The sequence below is a fragment of the Tachypleus tridentatus genome, chromosome 5, assembly GCF_004210375.1.
Source record: "Tachypleus tridentatus isolate NWPU-2018 chromosome 5, ASM421037v1, whole genome shotgun sequence".
In the NCBI taxonomy this organism is placed as follows: domain Eukaryota; kingdom Metazoa; phylum Arthropoda; class Merostomata; order Xiphosura; family Limulidae; genus Tachypleus; species Tachypleus tridentatus.
In genome coordinates, this window is record NC_134829.1 from 28,023,361 (window position 1) to 28,040,742 (window position 17,382).

Here is a 17,382-nt window from a genome sequence, read left to right on the forward strand (position 1 = left end):
TTTACAATACATGACGAAATGTTTCAGGAAAGATTAGATTTCTTTGTTACTACGAAAGAAACGGAAAAACAACACCTGTTTTTGCTTTTATGTTTTTGTTTTGATTTAGCAACCAAATTCTTTCATCACCTCGTAGTTTGGGTAATATTTTTAAAGCATTACGTCATTCTAAACATGTGCGCATGTAGACTTTGTAATGCTTTCATAGTATCAGCTGATCGAAGGTTGGCTTGGTGCCAAAATACAGCGACGCATAAAAATATGTTTCCAAGACGATATGTGTAAGGTTTTCTCGTTACTGGTAATCTCTCCATTGTTACATTCGGTTCGAGTTTCGTTCGGTTTATTAAATGAAAGGTTAGTATTTCTGACCAGTAATTCAGGTTTCTGTATCTTCCTGTACAGATTAAGTCTTCACAGAAGAATAATTGCGCGAAATCCTCAACGGACAGTGATGTTCTACGGTAAAACGCTACATAATTCTCAATAAACCAAGTATGGATAAAACAAACAAGCTAGGAAATCTATCAGAACACTTTAAATTAGACGATCGGGTGCCCGAAGAAGACTTGATTCATGCTCAAACTTTGTGGGATTATCTCCTATTTCATCATGAGCTCAAAAAGGTAAGAATTCGACTTTGTTGATACGCGTATAGGCCTAAAAAGCGACAAGTAATTCTTGAACTATAGAAATAATAAAGCACTGGGACAGACAGTATCGTCTCTGTAAAAATACAAAAGTTTCACCATATTAATACATGATACACAATTAGAATGTTTAGAAATACCATGTGTTAAAATAATTAGTAACGAAATTTACACTTAAAACAAGAACCGACTGTCGCTGTTAAATATCATAAAATATTGAAGTTAAGGCCTCTGTGACGTGAAAAGATTATTAAGGTAAAAATTATCACTTGAATTTTTAGAAACTACATCTCTATTTTAAGCTAAGACAAATGAACAGAAATTTTAACTGACCAACTGTTAAGATATTAATAAACTGTTAAGAAACTACATTTCTATTTTAAGCTAAGACAAATGAACAGAAATATTAATAAACAAGTAAACAAGTAAAATTATCGCTTGAATATTTAGAAACTACATCTCTATTTTAAGCTAAGACAAATGAACAGAAATATTAACTGACCAACTGTTAAGATATTAATAAACAAGTAAAACTTATCGCTTGAATATTTAGAAACTACATCTCTATTTTAAGCTAAGACAAATGAACAGAAATATTAACTGACCAACTGTTAAGATATTAATAAACAAGTAAAACTTATCGCTTGAATATTTAGAAACTACATCTCTATTTAAAGCTAAGACAAATGAACAGAAATTTTAACTGACCAACTGTTAAGATATTAATAAACAAGTAAAAATTATCGCTTGAATATTTAGAAACTACATCTCTATTTAAAGCTAAGACAAATGAAGAGAAATATTAACTGACCAACTGTTAAGATATTAATAAACAAGTAAAAATTCATTGCAGTTGTTTTCCAAAACTTGGTCGCGCCTGTGAAGTCAGTGTTTTACTTTATTTTTGACATTTCACGCAAATCTATTCAAGGATCATCCCATAATAGTTAACCCTAATTTAGAAGTGGTAGACTAGAGGGAAGGTGGCTAGTTAGCTCCACCCACCTACACTTTGCCAACGAATAATGGTATTGACCATCACATAATAACGCCCTCATAGCTGAAAGTGGGGAGAGGGGATTCGAACAAATTGCTAGTTGAGTGCCCTCTCTCGACAAGGCCATGTCATAATTTTAACTGTGGTTACTTAAAACAATCAGTCATAATATACTAATCACAACAAAAAATAAACGGTGTAAAATCCATTCTCTGTTTAAATAAGAGTTACGTTAAAAGACGTTTAGTTGTGTGTAAAATATAAACTTTATATCCTAGAGTTCATGGCGTATATATAAAAAATCAAGTCGCATTAAGATTCGTCAGGTTTTTAACAAGTAAGAAAGGAAAATGGTAATAAAATGTCTGTTGCATTTATATCTCGCTAGTGTTATCTGTAAAAGGTTTTTTTTTTTAATTTCGCGCAAAGCTACGCGAGTGCTATCTGTGAATAGAATTTATCTATTTTACCATCTAATTTAGAAGTGTAAGGCTAAAGGAAAGGCAGCTAGTTATCACCACCCACCGTCAACTCTTAGACTACTCTTTTACCAACGAATAGTGGGATTGACCGTAACATTATAACGCCCCCACGGCTGAAAGGGCGAACATGTTTGGTGCGACGGGGATTCGAACCCGCGACCCTCATATTACGAGTCGAGTGCCTTAACTACCTGGCCATGCCGGGTCATCTGTACAAAGTTCGACCCAATAAACTCGTATTTCTAAATCTTCTTTAATTCAGTTACGGGTTCGTAAAATAAAAATAATAATGAATGTGGCCGAGCCTCATATAATTATGTATTTAATAATTTTATGACACCTTAAGAGTATAAAATATTCAAAAAAGGGATCTATCAGTCCTTTCGGTTACAAGTTGTAAAATGCAACTTTTTATTGTGCAAACATTTCCGATGACAACTTAACCTGCAATTTGCAGTGGTCGTCGCTTTTGACGTACATAAAAGAGTTAAGCACTATAATTGCATAAAGTTTCGGATGTCAATTAATTTTTTGAAAAACTACCCCAAAGCATTGTTTATAAAATTATGTTAATTTTTAATATTTCGTTTTTACATTTAGTAGAAAATATTATCTATGGCTTGTTGGTTCATTTGTCATCCTCCAGAAAGGAAGCCCTCATTCAGTGGCACATCGGCATGTCTCCGGACTTGCAACGCTAGAAACTGCGTTTCGATATCTGTTGTGAGCAAAAGTACAGATAGCTCATTGTTTAGCTTTGTGTTTAATTTCAAATGAACAAACAAAACTTCTGGCATAAGTAACACTTATTCTATAAAAAAATCCTTCCAGTTTTATATCAAAGAATGTTGATAGTGTTTTGTAAAGGATGAATACTTTGTTTTTTATTTCTTTGTGAATTTCATCTACATGGTATGAAGAACAGAAGACATTTAGATCTCGATAGACTGGAGTGTTAAAAAATGTATATACGAGGCAGATGCAAGTCAAACTACTTTGAAAACAGTTGTTTTGTCTCCCAAAAACTGATCTGGTATTTAAAGCACTCGATTTGAAATATTGGATTCACGAGTTCGAATATCACTCTCAAAGATTCTCACCCTTTCAGTCGTGGAGGCGTTATAATGTGACGGTCAGTTTCAATATTCATTGATAAAGAGTAGCCCAAGAGGTAATGGTGGGTAGTGTTCAATAATTACCTCCTTTTTAATTTGTCTCTTCAAAATTAGGGACGGCTAGCGAAGATAGCTTTTGAGTAATTTTGTATGAAATTCAGCGAATAAATATAGCTGCCTAAATCGTTTCTACAATGATATATATACATATGCATCCAATATATTTGTTTAACATATAGAAGCGTGTTCTTCTGAATTCTATAATTTTATCACTCTTATTCACATAATGCATAATATATTATAAATCAAAGTTTGTGTATTGCAGAGCGATGTTATCATGTTGCTAGGCAACAATGACATTCGAACAGCTGAACATGCTGCTCAACTGTATCTCCTCGGTTACGGAGACTGGCTTGTTATATCTGGAAAGGCAGGTAACATGACGAAAGGTAAGTTGTTTGTAGCAATTTGAGATAAAAGTAGAGAGTAATTAATTATTCGTGTATGTTGATGATTAAACTTAAAAAAGTGTACAAAATAATCGAAAGAAAAATGTAGTATGCTTAAAGACGTTTGTTTTTTTATAGTTACCAGTCCTACGGGTACAAAAGAGTAGGTCAGTAAAGAAAGAAAAAATAATTAAAACCTTTAAAGTTTACAAAATATATATTAATACGAAATAGCATAATTTATATACTTATTGCAATAGAATATAAGATCATTTCCAAAACATCGAGTTAACTAAAATATTATTAGTCTGGCATGACCAGGTGGGTTAAGGCGTTCGACAACCCGTTGCACCAAACATGCTCAACTTTTCAGCCATGGGGGCGTTATAATATGACGGTCAATCTCACTATTCTTTGGTAAAAGATTAGCCTAAGAGTTGGCGGTGGGTGGTAATGACTAGCTGCCTTCCCTCTAGTCTGACACTGCTAAATTAGGGACGGCTAGTGCAGATAGCCATTGAGTAGCTTTGCGCGAAATTAAAAAAAAACAAAAAAAAAACTAAAATATTATTGTATTTATATTTATTTCTGTCACTATCATACAGATATTTTATTCACATTAGAGTGGAGGTGTAAAGTGTTTTTTCTTCCTAACCTGTTTCGAGGCTCTATTTTAGCTCTCCAAAGATGACTTATTTAAAATCATTGTAAATAACCAATGCTGCCTGGTAGAAGTCTTATGTTTGCCCTATCCCCAGAAATTTCACTTCGAGTTTGTCATAGGGAACTCTCCTCCTGAGCTCTCCCCAGTAAATGTATTAGCAATACCACTGTGTCGCATATGGACACTATATCAATGGAAAGGCGTAGAATCATATATATATCGTGAACAGTGGCGTTCATCCGAGCGTACGTCTGTTTCCCGTTTGTAAAGGTGCACATGCAGGCAAAGCTCAACATTTACTTTTGAAATGACGGGAGAGCAGACATGAAAATACTGATGAAAAACTGTGTTTTACAAGCAGGATATTCTATACTAAATTGTTACGAGTTAATTACCCAATCATTCACGTTTCAAAACGTGACGTTAGTTCAAGAATGAATATGTATATTCATCATATGTCATTACTGAGCGGTTCTTAGCATGACTGAAATACTCAACAATTACTTTTCATGGTGGGTGGTATAAGTATCTCAGAGCTTTGGTTCTGATTGAAACCAAGAGTGTAGCACAATAAATCTTTTTAAAGGCTATGAAATAATTTAAACTTATAAATTAACATTAGCTTTTCCGTCACTGGGGACGAGTACTTTTTCTTGTAAATGGTATTTTCAAGTTTTACCATCCAGGACGACTCCTGGTTAATTTTTAAATATTCTTTCTGAATTGTTATTAGCAAAGTCACAACTAACAGGAAGATGCTTATTAACAATAATTAAATTAACTTTATACTGTTGGCTCAATGAATTATGTACAGAGTCGACCATAAGCAAAATTGTGGTCCTTACCAACCTTGTATTCGACGCGCCTGTCCCTGGAAATGTTGACAAGAACTGATAATTGCAATATTGATTTTGGCGCCCTTGAAATAGGCGTCCTGTGCGGTAGTACATGTCGTCCACCCAAACGAACGGATCAGATATATCTTTATAACTTACGTCCAGTGTTTCATTAGTTGGTTCTTACGGTATCATACTTAATGATCATCAACTTCATGAGGTATTTATTTTGATTGACACAAAGACGAATCAATACTCACAGTTGTTTCATCTGATGATACAAGATAATTTGGTTTCAGAATTAATGGCGCTTAATGCGACTCCTGGACTAAATGGCCAGATAAGATATCCATAAAGTTCAAGTACAGCTATTCCTAATTTAGAACTATTGAAAGTAGGAGGAAACCCGCTGCATAGCATGCAAATACTCTTAATTAATTAGCACGATTGACTCTCACACGTGTGATGACTCCAGAGCTGAAACTGTGGGGTGTGTAAACGGCATATTACAACTCAAATGGTGAACTTTTGGATCCGCAGTCCATCGTACCAACTGCAGGCTACACCCGGCCAAGTAGTCCTTCAAAATCATGTTTTTTGTAGCAGTAATGGAAATATTGTTGCAGTTTTTTGTATGATTATATAAAGTATGAGCTGTTGATCATTGCATTAGTGAATGTGGGATGTCAGTAGTTGATTAAATGCACTAATTATATAATTATTTAGCTTAAAACTTAGTAAACAACCTTTCAAAAGCTATAAAACAACATTACCAAATAAGAACGTACTATTATTTGTATTGCCTATAAATTACGCTAAACAGAAGATAAATTATAATAGAAAAGTTATGTGTATGCTGTTTGTGTTTACGGGGAGTAAGAGTACATGTCTAGCAAGGTAAGAATAATATACGTGGAGTAAGAGTACATGTCTAGCAAGGTAAGAATAATAGAGTTAACAGGAAGGAACGAAAATTAACAGTATCGAACAAAATACAGTGGAGCCCCTCACTAACGACTTCAAAAATGCCTCGACAAAAAGGTCGTTAATGAGGGGGAGTCGTTAGTGAGGGGTGGATACCCAATTCGTTACCAAGATTTAAATTATGTACGTTTTTATAATAGGCAAAGTGTTCAAATACTGACTGGATATACGATCGTAAACTAAAGAAATCACTAATGTTCATGCAGACTTAAAATACGATCATAAAAGACATTTTCTTAAATCATTAATGCTCATGCAGACTTAAAATGCGATGATAAAATACATTTTTATAAAGAAATCACTGTAAAAGAAATGCTACACACGCACAAAAATGATCAAATACAGACTTAAAATACGATAAGAAACTACATTTTCTTAAAGAAATCACTAATTTTTGTTTGTTTTTTCTCCGAAAATTGTACAGTTTTAATGTCTTTGCTCACTGCTACCATGCAATCTACAATGTCCATTTTGCCGTGTTTGAGACCAAACTGTAAACGTTTTTCTGCATATGACATTGCAGTGGCACAGTCAATTGGCTCGAAAGACTCTACAGTTGTGTCGTCACATTCTTCACCATCATCACTCTCGATTTCTTCAGGACACGCGATAATATTGTCAGAAACTGAATCATCACAAACTGGAGTTTCGTTGTCGAAGTTGACATATTCGCCAAGAGTTACACCATTCAAGACAAGCCTGAAGTCGGGGTCAGATTGGTTTTCTGAAACATTGTCTTCACTTTCGTTTGACACTTCGCCTAAACAGAAGTTAAAGCCGCATTTCAAGAAACACTTTTGAATTGTCGAAGCCTTAACTCGAAGCCAAGCGACGCGTAACCACACAATTGCGTTCAGAAGAGTGATTTTTTTGCACAACTCGGGACCTGTAGCCGTCTGGTCGTTATCCATGTGAAACAAAAGTTGTCTCAAGAATGTTTTGCGATACAGCAGTTTGACGGTCTGTATAACTCCGGCGTCACAAGGCTGTGGCTTAGAAGTTGCATTAGGAGGAAGTAAAACGATTTTTACATTAGATAGAGGGATTGCAACATGGGCAGTGCAGTTGTCGATAAAAAGCATAACATTGCGTTTCTGAAGTTTCATTTTGTTGTTAAATTTTTTTGCCCATTCGGTAAATATGGGAATTGTCATCCAGGCTTTTCGGTTGTGATAATAATCTACACCCAATGAATTCATATCAGAATTACGAAAGCAACGCGGCTTAGCACAATGACCAATAACAAGTGGCCGAACTTTCTCTCCCGACATGCTACAGCAAAGCATTACTGTAACTCTTTCTTTCGGAACTTTTACACCGGATGTCGTTTCTCCCTTCTTGACCATTGATTTTGTTGGAAGTGATCTGTATTGTATCCCAGTCTCATCAGCGTTAAATATGTCATTAGGGGAATAGCCTTCACAGATGGATGGGAGACGATTAGTCCAATCTTCAACTGCTTCTTGAGAAACTTCAGCACTTTAGCCACAGAGAATAGCTGCTTTGATATTATGCCTTTTTACGAATCTATCTAACCATCCATTGCTAGCAGAGAAGCCTTCATTGCCAAGCTGAGATGCCAATATTAATGCTTTTTCTTGAATTAGTTTCCAGGTAATTGGTAGATTCCTGGATCTTGTATTCACAAACCACCGCCACACCTTCTCATCCAACTCGTCGTATAGGCATCTTCTCTTGTTCTGCTTGAATTAGTTTCCAGGTAATTGGTAGATTCCTGGATCTTGTATTCACAAACCACCGCCACACCTTCTCATCCAACTCGTCGTATAGGCATCTTCTCTTGTTCTGCTTGAATTAGTTTCCCGGTAATTGGTAGATTCCTGGATCTTGTATTCACAAACCACTGCCACACCTTCTCATCCAACTCGTCGTATAGGCATCTTCTCTTGTTCTGCTTGAATTAGTTTCCCGGTAGATTCCTGGATCTTGTATTCACAAACCACTGCCACACCTTCTCATCCAACTCGTCGTATGGACATCTTCTCTTGTTCTGCTTGAATTAGTTTCCCGGTAATTGGTAGATTCCTGGATCTTGTATTCACAAACCACTGCCACACCTTCTCATCCAACTCGTCGTATGGACATCTTCTCTTGTTCTGCTTGAATTAGTTTCCCGGTAATTGGTAGATTCCTGGATCTTGTATTCACAAACCACTGCCACACCTTCTCATCCAACTCGTCGTATAGGCATCTTCTCTTGTTCTGCTTTTTTTCTGGATTTTCGCCTGTTTCCCACTTTTTCAAAATTTTTTCTTTCTCTTTAATGATTGTCTGAATTTGGGTTTTACCAACTCTAAGATCCGTGGCGATTTTTATTGCAGTTTCCCCTTTGTCGTGTCGTTTAATGACGGAAACTCTCTCTTCTAAGTTAAGCAACTTTCTCTTCGACATCCTGGTGAAAAATGAATCTGTGTTATGAGGAATCTTCATATTATGCACACTAATCCTGTCTGTTAAATAATCCGATTTAGTGTTCCTAATTCATTATGTACTATAGAATAAGCGCACTGAGCGCATTGAGAATAAGATTAATTTACCAATGAAAATTAATCTTCTTTTCGATTCGACGCACTGGAAATAGATTTATTGTTGAAGTAGATTACGTAATACTGTTTAACTACGGAATAATTAAACTCATTTGTAATATGCCATAAATGAAAAGGCAGACCGCTATGTAACTTCACAGAATATGGCACATAATAATGTCACTTAGTCGTTAGTGAGAGGTAAAATAATCAAAATTGTTCAATTTGGTAGGTCGTTAGTCGCGTTTGAGGGGAAGTCGTCCACGAGGAGTCAATTTAATGCAAACAGGGTACCGTCAAAAATTATCCGGTCGTATGACAGGGGAAGTCGTTAGTAAGGGGGTCGTTAGTGAGGGGCTCCACTGTACAAGTTATTGACTCTGGTGTATCACAAAACAAAAGCAACTTTATATGTTAATTATTTTACATGTGTATTTGAAATAAAAGTTTAAAATTTTATTTCAGGGAAGTGGAAACAACCGGAAGCACATGTTTTCCGCGATGTGGCGCTCGACATCGGGGTGCCAGGAAATAGGATTATTGTGGAAAATCAAGCAACAAATACTGGCGAAAATGTTAAGTTTTCTTACAGAATTATGAAGAAATACCACATAAAACCATCGAGCATTATCCTTGTTCAAACTCCTTATATGGAACGTCGAACATACGCCACCTTCATGAAACAATGGCCTGGAAATACGGCACTGCTACGGGTAACTGTGACGTCACCACCGATTCCTTTTCGTCTGTACCCTATCCGTGGTGTTTGTAGTATTAGAGAATTATTAGCAGCGATGCTAGGGATATTGCAAAGGATACAGGTGTATCCTCGTATTGGTTTTCAAATACATCAGACTGTTCCTCCTGAAGTTATTATAGCATATGATCATCTCATTGAAACTGGTCGTTATAACGATTTTATTATAAAAAACTGATTTTAGGGTTTTCTGTTTATTTTATTTAGAAATTAAGTACAGCTTACTGTTTTATATATATGCAAAAAACGGCTCGTTTGGGTTGAGAAAATATTTTACATAGAAGAGCGAAGAACGTTTCGACCTTCTTCGGTCATCGTTGTTCGCTCTTCTATGTAAAATATTTTCTCAACCCAAACGAGCCGTTTTTTGCATATATATTTCTCTACAAGTGGGTTTTCTCGACATCACAGCTTACTGTTTTACTGAGTGACTGTTTATCGAAGTATTTTCGTTAATGCTCGGTGAAACACGACAAAGTGACTAGCACCACTACAGTATTGAAAAAAAATATGAAATATTTTTAATACCACATGCATGTAATCATTTAGAATATCGAATACACTTGCATCATTGAACAAACCCAAACTTATACGAAATGTAAATCATAAAAACCTTGAACGGTTTCAATACGTTAGTGTGCCTCAAACGTAAGATATTGTATACTGAATTGTTTGTTGTTAAGCACAGCACTTTCAAACACTTTATATACCAAAGGAACCAAATCTCGAATTTTAGTATTATAAACAGATGGCTCCCCTCTAGTACAGCGGTAAGTATCCGGACTTACAACGCCAAAGTCAGGGGTTCGATTCCCCTCGGTGGGCTCAGCAGATAGCCCGATGTGACTTTGTTATAAGAAAAACACACATAAGTATAGATGGCTTACCTGTAATGCGATAAGTTGTGCAAAAATGTATGCGACAGTAGCAGATCAGATGATAGTATATCGTTGCTTCGGTTCACAAATTCATCATACATATGTACAATGAGTTTGTAATATGTATAATGTATTTATTATGCACGTGTACAATGAGTTTGTAATATGTATAATGTATTTATTATGCACGTGTACAATGAGTTTGTAATATGTATAATGTATTTATTATGCACGTGTACAATGAGTTTGTAATATGTATAATGTATTTATTATGCACGTGTACAATGAGTTTGTAATATGTATAATGTATTTATTATGCACGTGTACAATGAGTTTGTAATATGTATAATGTATTTATTATGCACGTGTACAATGAGTTTGTAATATGTATAATGTATTTATTATGCACGTGTACAATGAGTTTGTAATATGTATAATGTATTTATTATGCACGTGTACAATGAGTTTGTAATATGTATAATGTATTTATTATGCACGTGTACAATGAGTTTGTAATATGTATAATGTATTTATTATGCACGTGTACAATGAGTTTGTAATATGTATAATGTATTTATTATGCACATGTACAATGAGTTTGTAATATGTATAATGTATTATTGGATGGAAGTTATGATTTCTGCGTTAAAAGCAAAGTCAAGAACAATGACATATGATGAACATAATAACTCAAAAGCTTTCCGTAGGTATATCTTTTCTATGTAAGATCTGGTATGAACAAAAATGATCTTCTTAATGTCTTTCTTGGTAGCACGAGGCTTAAGAGAACTTGTCTTCACTTTTTTGAAATTACGAGTAAATTAAAAAAGTTAAACATTGCATATTTTGGTGTTTTTTTGTGAGAGAAAAGATATAATACGTTTTTTGTTTTGTTTTTTCTGACCAAGTAAAGCTTGAAACAGTTGCTTTCTTTGCAGGTACTTAAAACTGGCTCTAGACTCCTTTTCCCCAAACCCTTGAGCTATTGACTTTCTTGATTTGCATTTAATCTATTTGCTCTTATTTTATCTTTACCCACGTATTCGTTTAAGTGAAAGGATTCATGTATATATTTTTGTAAACAAGACAGGTTGTGAGAGGTCGCTACTGTTTAATTTCTGAACTGTGGGACTTGATACCACACCTACCGCTCTGAAGTGCATAGCTCATTTTTGCAACATCAAAAGTGTGAACCATGAATCCCAGAATCACAGTCTGGGCACTTTAATTAACTGGCCACGCGCCCTATCCTTTTATTATTTAAGAGCTAGTTTCAAACTCAGATGTTCCCCGCTAGTACAGCGGTAAGACTATGGATTTACAACGCTAAAATAAGGGGTTCGATTCCCGTCGGTGGGCTCAGCAGATAGCCCAATGTGGCTTTGTTATAAGAGAAAAAAAAAAACACAAACTCAGATACGTGTGTAAAACTTAAAGATACAAGTAAATATAACGATTTTCACACCGCAAAATAATATTGAAAACCTAGTAAACGTAACTTATTGACTAAGGGTATGAACACAGTTTACAACAGTTTACAAAAACAGTTATTATATATTACCAAATGTGGAGCTTAGGTATCATCTATTACTTCCACGTATATTAAGAAACTATTAAATGCGATTATTGTCTGTAGGAAAGAAATGTGTTAAAAAAAGTCGGTTACATGTTTTCCCCATTTTAACTTTTGTGGTAAAGGAAAGAAACGAAGTTAATCTGAAATTTTTATTGTTGTACTACTTTAGATTAATCTTAGATAAATATAAAACAATCATTCATGGGAGTTATAAATATATTTTATTATCATTTATGTTATACATAAGAATTATGCATTTTCTAATCCCTGTGTTAATGTAGTGTTTTACCGAATTGTTAGTTATTCTGGTACAGTTTTCATAAACAAGACTTGAGTTTGTTCTAGCTTTCTTTGTTCCTTTGTCATTCCTTTGAAGTAACACCTGGTCTGCCCATGAATGTTGTAGTTGTAATGCTGTACAGCTCTGCGCCAATGTGCATACAGCAGCATCCTCCAATGTCTGATCAAGTGACATCTCGAGGCATGGCCGTAGCTAGCTATGAAGTCACTAAGATTTGGATCTCAATTAAATTTGAAATTAAATGAAACATAGTAATTAATCACACACCCATATGGAAAAGGGGTACAATATACAAGACTGACCCTATATGCTTATCGGTGTTTGAGCCTCAGGTAAATTTTCACTCTACGGTCATATTTTAAGGTAACAACCTCCCGCATGTTTGAATGAAAATGACCAATCACATGTATAGTGCCAGACACTCTGAGTAAACCTGATATTGCCTATCAACAAGGAACATTAGATTTAAACAGTCTTGTATACGATCTCGATCAGTGCAATGTGGAGAGAAAACAACTTATGTTTCAACAGAAACGACAGTCCATCATCTAAGCAAGTATACACACTTTGTTTTTATTATAATAAATACTGTTTATTTGAATTGTATACTGAGTTCACAGTGCTCCAAATATGATACACATCAGTGTAAATATGTACTCCTTTGCGTAAACAGTACATAAAAAATAAAAGTTGTGCATGTAATATATATATATACTATTTACCAACATTTGTATCATTCACGTATATGTGTGTAACGGAAGAAATAAAAATTGTATTGGCAGTAAAGGAACATAAAGCGTGAGAGATCATTCTCATCATAAACTGATTGATGTGTTATGCAGTCATAAGCAGTATTTGAAAGTCCTTTACATCAAATTCTACAAACTGTTTGCATTCCACTACTATTTGTAAGCCTACTGTATCTCTTTTGATTTGCTCTCCCATGTAGTAGTTAAAAGCTATGATTTGGTAAAACTAGGTTCTCGTGCAGGAAGTTGCAAATCGAATAATAGATTAAGTTTTTTATTCAGTAAATGAGTCTTTCTTTTGTTCAGTTCAATTACCAGTTTTAGTGAGAAAAAAAGAAAGAAAAAATCACGATGAGTTATACAGTGATTATTGATTAGGCGTGTTCCATGCTCCTCTTGAACTGATAATTATACCAGTCTTGTTTACATCAACAAAACACATTCTATATCACATTTAATCTGTAATTGGCTGGAATTTAATAGGGTATTAATATAGAAATAAGAAAAGAAAAACAAGTACCGAGTAATTATAGCAAAATAGTACAAAATTAACAGTTTCACAAAATAAGCATGCTCTCAAGGATGAGTTTTCATTGCTGTTCAGCTCTAGTATTAAAATAAAATATTCATTATAACAAAAGCTAATCTGAAGCATTGCCGAGACAATGACTTTTTTTCTGTCTGCCGAGCTGATGTTTTTGAGAGAAATCTGTAATTATTCTGTAATAAATATCTTACTTAATCTTCTACTAAACAGTTGATTTATCATCATATCGCTCGAAGGAATATCAGTTTGGTTTTTATATATAAATATACATTACATTTATCGGTGTCATAAACAATGACATGTTGGCAATACGCTATAAAAATATATATTACACTTACCAGTGTCATAAACAATGACATTTTGGCAATAAGCTATAAAAATATATATATTACACTTAGCAGTGTCATAAAGAATGACATGTTGGCAATAAGCTATAAAAATATACATATTACACTTAGCAGTGTCATAAAAATGACATTTGGCAATAAGCTATAAAAATATATATATTACACTTAGCAGTGTCATAAACAATGACATTTGGCAATAAGCTATAAAAATATATATATTACACTTAGCAGTGTCATAAAGAATGACATGTTGGCAATAAGCTATAAAAATATACATATTACACTTAGCAGTGTCATAAAAATGACATTTGGCAATAAGCTATAAAATATATATATTACACTTAGCAGTGTCATAAAGAATGACATGTTGGCAATAAGCTATAAAAATATATACATATTACACTTAGCAGTGTCATAAAAATGACATGTTGGCAATAAGCTATAAAGATATATATATTTTACACTTAGCAGCATCATAAACAATGACATGTTGGCAATAAGCTATAAATATATATAACACTTGGCAGTGTCATAAACAATGACATGTTGGCAATAAGCTATAAAAATATATAACACTTGGCAGTGTCATAAACAATGACATGTTGGCAATAAGCTATAAAAATATATAACACTTGGCAGTGTCATAAACAATGACATGTTGGCAATAAGCTATAAAAATATATAACACTTGGCAGTGTCATAAACAATGACATGTTGGCAATAAGCCATAAAAATATATAACACTTGGCAGTGTCATAAACAATGACATGTTGGCAATAAGCCATAAAAATATATAACACTTGGCAGTGTCATAAACAATGACATGTTGGCAATAAGCTATAAAAAATAACATTTACAGTTACGATAGAAAGTGTTCGTATCCCTGCGTCGTGAGTAGTTTTTCCCTCATAACGGAAAATGTATTAAGATTAGGAAAATGAAAGTATAGTATATTATAAATATTATACTAACACACATCTACATAAATTTCTATGTAAATTGAACGACAATAAACTGCTTATAAACAAATAACCAAACATAGGAAGGGCAGAAAGTGTTCGTGCGTCTACTTTAATGGTCAGTTGTGTAGCCTTTCAGATGAATTACTTGGCGCAATCTCTTCTCATAGCCCTCCATGATCGTTTGAGAGTACTCGACTGGTATTTTCTTCCATTCTTCTTTACAGAAGGCCTCCAACTCTTGCACGTTTTTCGGATGACGCTGATGAACCCTGGTCTTCAACTCATACCAAACGTTTTCAGTTGGGTTGAGATCGAGTGACTGCGATGGCCACTCCAGAACCGCTTAACTGGTTCCTCTGCAACCAGAATTGCACATATTTCGATGTGTGCTTAAGGTCATTGTCGTGCTGGAAGATCCAACGACGCCCAAGCTGCAAGTTTCGAGCGTCATTCTTGATATAAGTGCCTAATATATTAACGTATTCTTCTTTTTTCATGACTCCATTGACGCAGTAAAGGCTGCCTACACCAGAAGAGCTGAAAGAACCCCATAGCATGATCGAGCCACCTCCGTGTTTAACTATATGGACGGTGTTCTTTGGAAGATTTCGTTCCCCCCTTCATTGTGACCGAAAAGCTCGATTTTAGTATCATCTGACCAAAGAATACTCTTCCAATAGGTAAAGGGTTTATATACATGCTTTGTTGCATACCTCAATCGTGCTTCTCAATGAACAGGCTTTAAATATGGAGTTCTACGAGAACGGCATGCTTTGAACCCAGAAGAGCGTAACATGTTCGTAAGTGTAGAGGTGCTTACTTCAACCTCTGTTTCCCTTACCAGTTTCTGTATGTCATTACGTGTTAAACGATGGTTCCTACTAATTTCTCTGAGAACCTTCTTCTTGGTTCTCTCTGGAATTTAGGTGTGGCGTCCGGGACGAGGGAGGTCAGCAGTTGATCCTGTAAGCTTAAACTTGGCAATTATGCTTTGAACAGGAGATTTTGGTACGTTAAGTTGTGTAGCAATACCGGAAGGAGACACACAAGAGTTGCATTTTTCAATAATTCGGTTTTTTAAATCACTGGACAGTTGTTTCATGTTCGTCATGATGACCATGCAGATAATGACGGAGACGGCGTTAAATTGCCGGAAGTAAATTTTTTGCTGGCTAAATTCCAGTAATTATGAAGCCAGTGTCTAGTTCTGGAATGGTGTAATGTAGTTTATTTGCCAAACTAAACAAAATTGTTATGGGAATATCAGTTTTTTCACACGTTCTGAAATGTATGAACACTTTCTGCTCCTCCTATTTTTGGTTATTTGTTTATAAACAGTTTATTTGTCGTTTAATTTACATAAAAATTTATGTAGATGTGTGTTAGTATAATATTTATAATACGGTATACGTTTATTAGCCTAATCGTGATACTTTTTAAGTTATGAGCAAAAAACTACTCGGGACGCAGGGGTAGGACCACTTTCTGTCGTAACTGTACTCCCCAAATAATAATATACTTTTTTATTATCTGGAGAGTAAATGTTTTTTTTTTTTTAAATTCTATTTCTATAATGTCTAAATCCCCTAGTATGCACTACAAATCCTGAAAAAAAAATTCTACATTAACAATGTTTATGTGGAAGAGTAAATACCACGAGCTCCCTAGTAGGACCGCGGTATGTACGCGATCTCTCACCAATAAAATCCGGGTTTCAATACCTGTGGTAGGAAGAGCACCGATAACATATTGTGTAGCTTTGTGCTCACTTGTGAACAAAAATAAAACGATCTAATTAAAAATAATTATTAGGTAATATGTCAGTGAAATAAATATATTACTTTACTTATAAAAAACAAATTTCAAACTCATGTTAAAAAATTCTTAAGAGCACAAAAGCTTCTCGAATAAGTTGTAAGATGTAATGTCTGGCTTGTGTATCCATATTACCGAGTTTTCAAATACTGTATTCATTTCCATAAAAGTTAATAATAAATAATATATTTGGTCTTGGTATATTGTTACTGTGAGTTGGACTGAAATAAAATCACGAAAAATATGATATCCATATAAATTAATGGATTTGAAGCCCATGCTTTGCTCACATTTTTGAGTACTGAAATTATAGCATAACTGGCCAAATGCTAATGTATTGATTATATTCGGTAAAGGCTGTTTAAATTAAGGCTGTCCTATACTGCATATGCGCTCATTGAAGATATCTTTTAACCGGATGGTAACAATAATAAAATTTATATTGTACATTCACTAACAATAACATAAACGATTTATGCTCTTTATGCACTTTTACCGCAATACTAGTAGATAATTTTAGCTCAAATGAGCAGTGTTTGTTTTAACTAAAACCATTATTTAAACAGGCCGTCTGCATTCTGTTTGTTGCGGTGATCAAAACACCGAATATTTAACATAAGTCACGAAGCTTGCAACTGACCCACTGGAGAAATTGTAAGCTCAATACTGGCAAATGATGTACTTATATATTTTGTATATCAAGCTTACTTTTAAATATACGTCACAG

The 17,382-nt window shown here is 34.5% G+C and overlaps 1 protein-coding gene across 1 annotated transcript; it reads left to right on the forward strand.

The window, feature by feature from the left end:
- Nucleotides 1–257: 257 nt before the first annotated feature.
- Nucleotides 258–13,031, forward strand: LOC143250805 (uncharacterized protein SCO4629-like). Its single transcript, XM_076501826.1, has 3 exons — nt 258–626; nt 3,570–3,693; nt 9,189–13,031. Exons 1-3 carry the CDS (start codon nt 498–500, stop codon nt 9,656–9,658), a joined length of 723 nt encoding a protein of 240 aa, XP_076357941.1. The 5' UTR covers nt 258–497; the 3' UTR covers nt 9,659–13,031.
- Nucleotides 13,032–17,382: the final 4,351 nt, after the last annotated feature.

Bases quoted from the DNA above. Each gene is read 5' to 3' on its own strand.
- LOC143250805 (XM_076501826.1), top strand. From the start codon at position 498: ATGGATAAAACAAACAAGCTAGGAAATCTATCAGAACACTTTAAATTA. The intron at 627-3,569 runs GTAAGAATTCGA...TGTGTATTGCAG, and splicing joins TTCATCATGAGCTCAAAAAG to AGCGATGTTATCATGTTGCT. The intron at 3,694-9,188 runs GTAAGTTGTTTG...ATTTTATTTCAG, and splicing joins GGCAGGTAACATGACGAAAG to GGAAGTGGAAACAACCGGAA.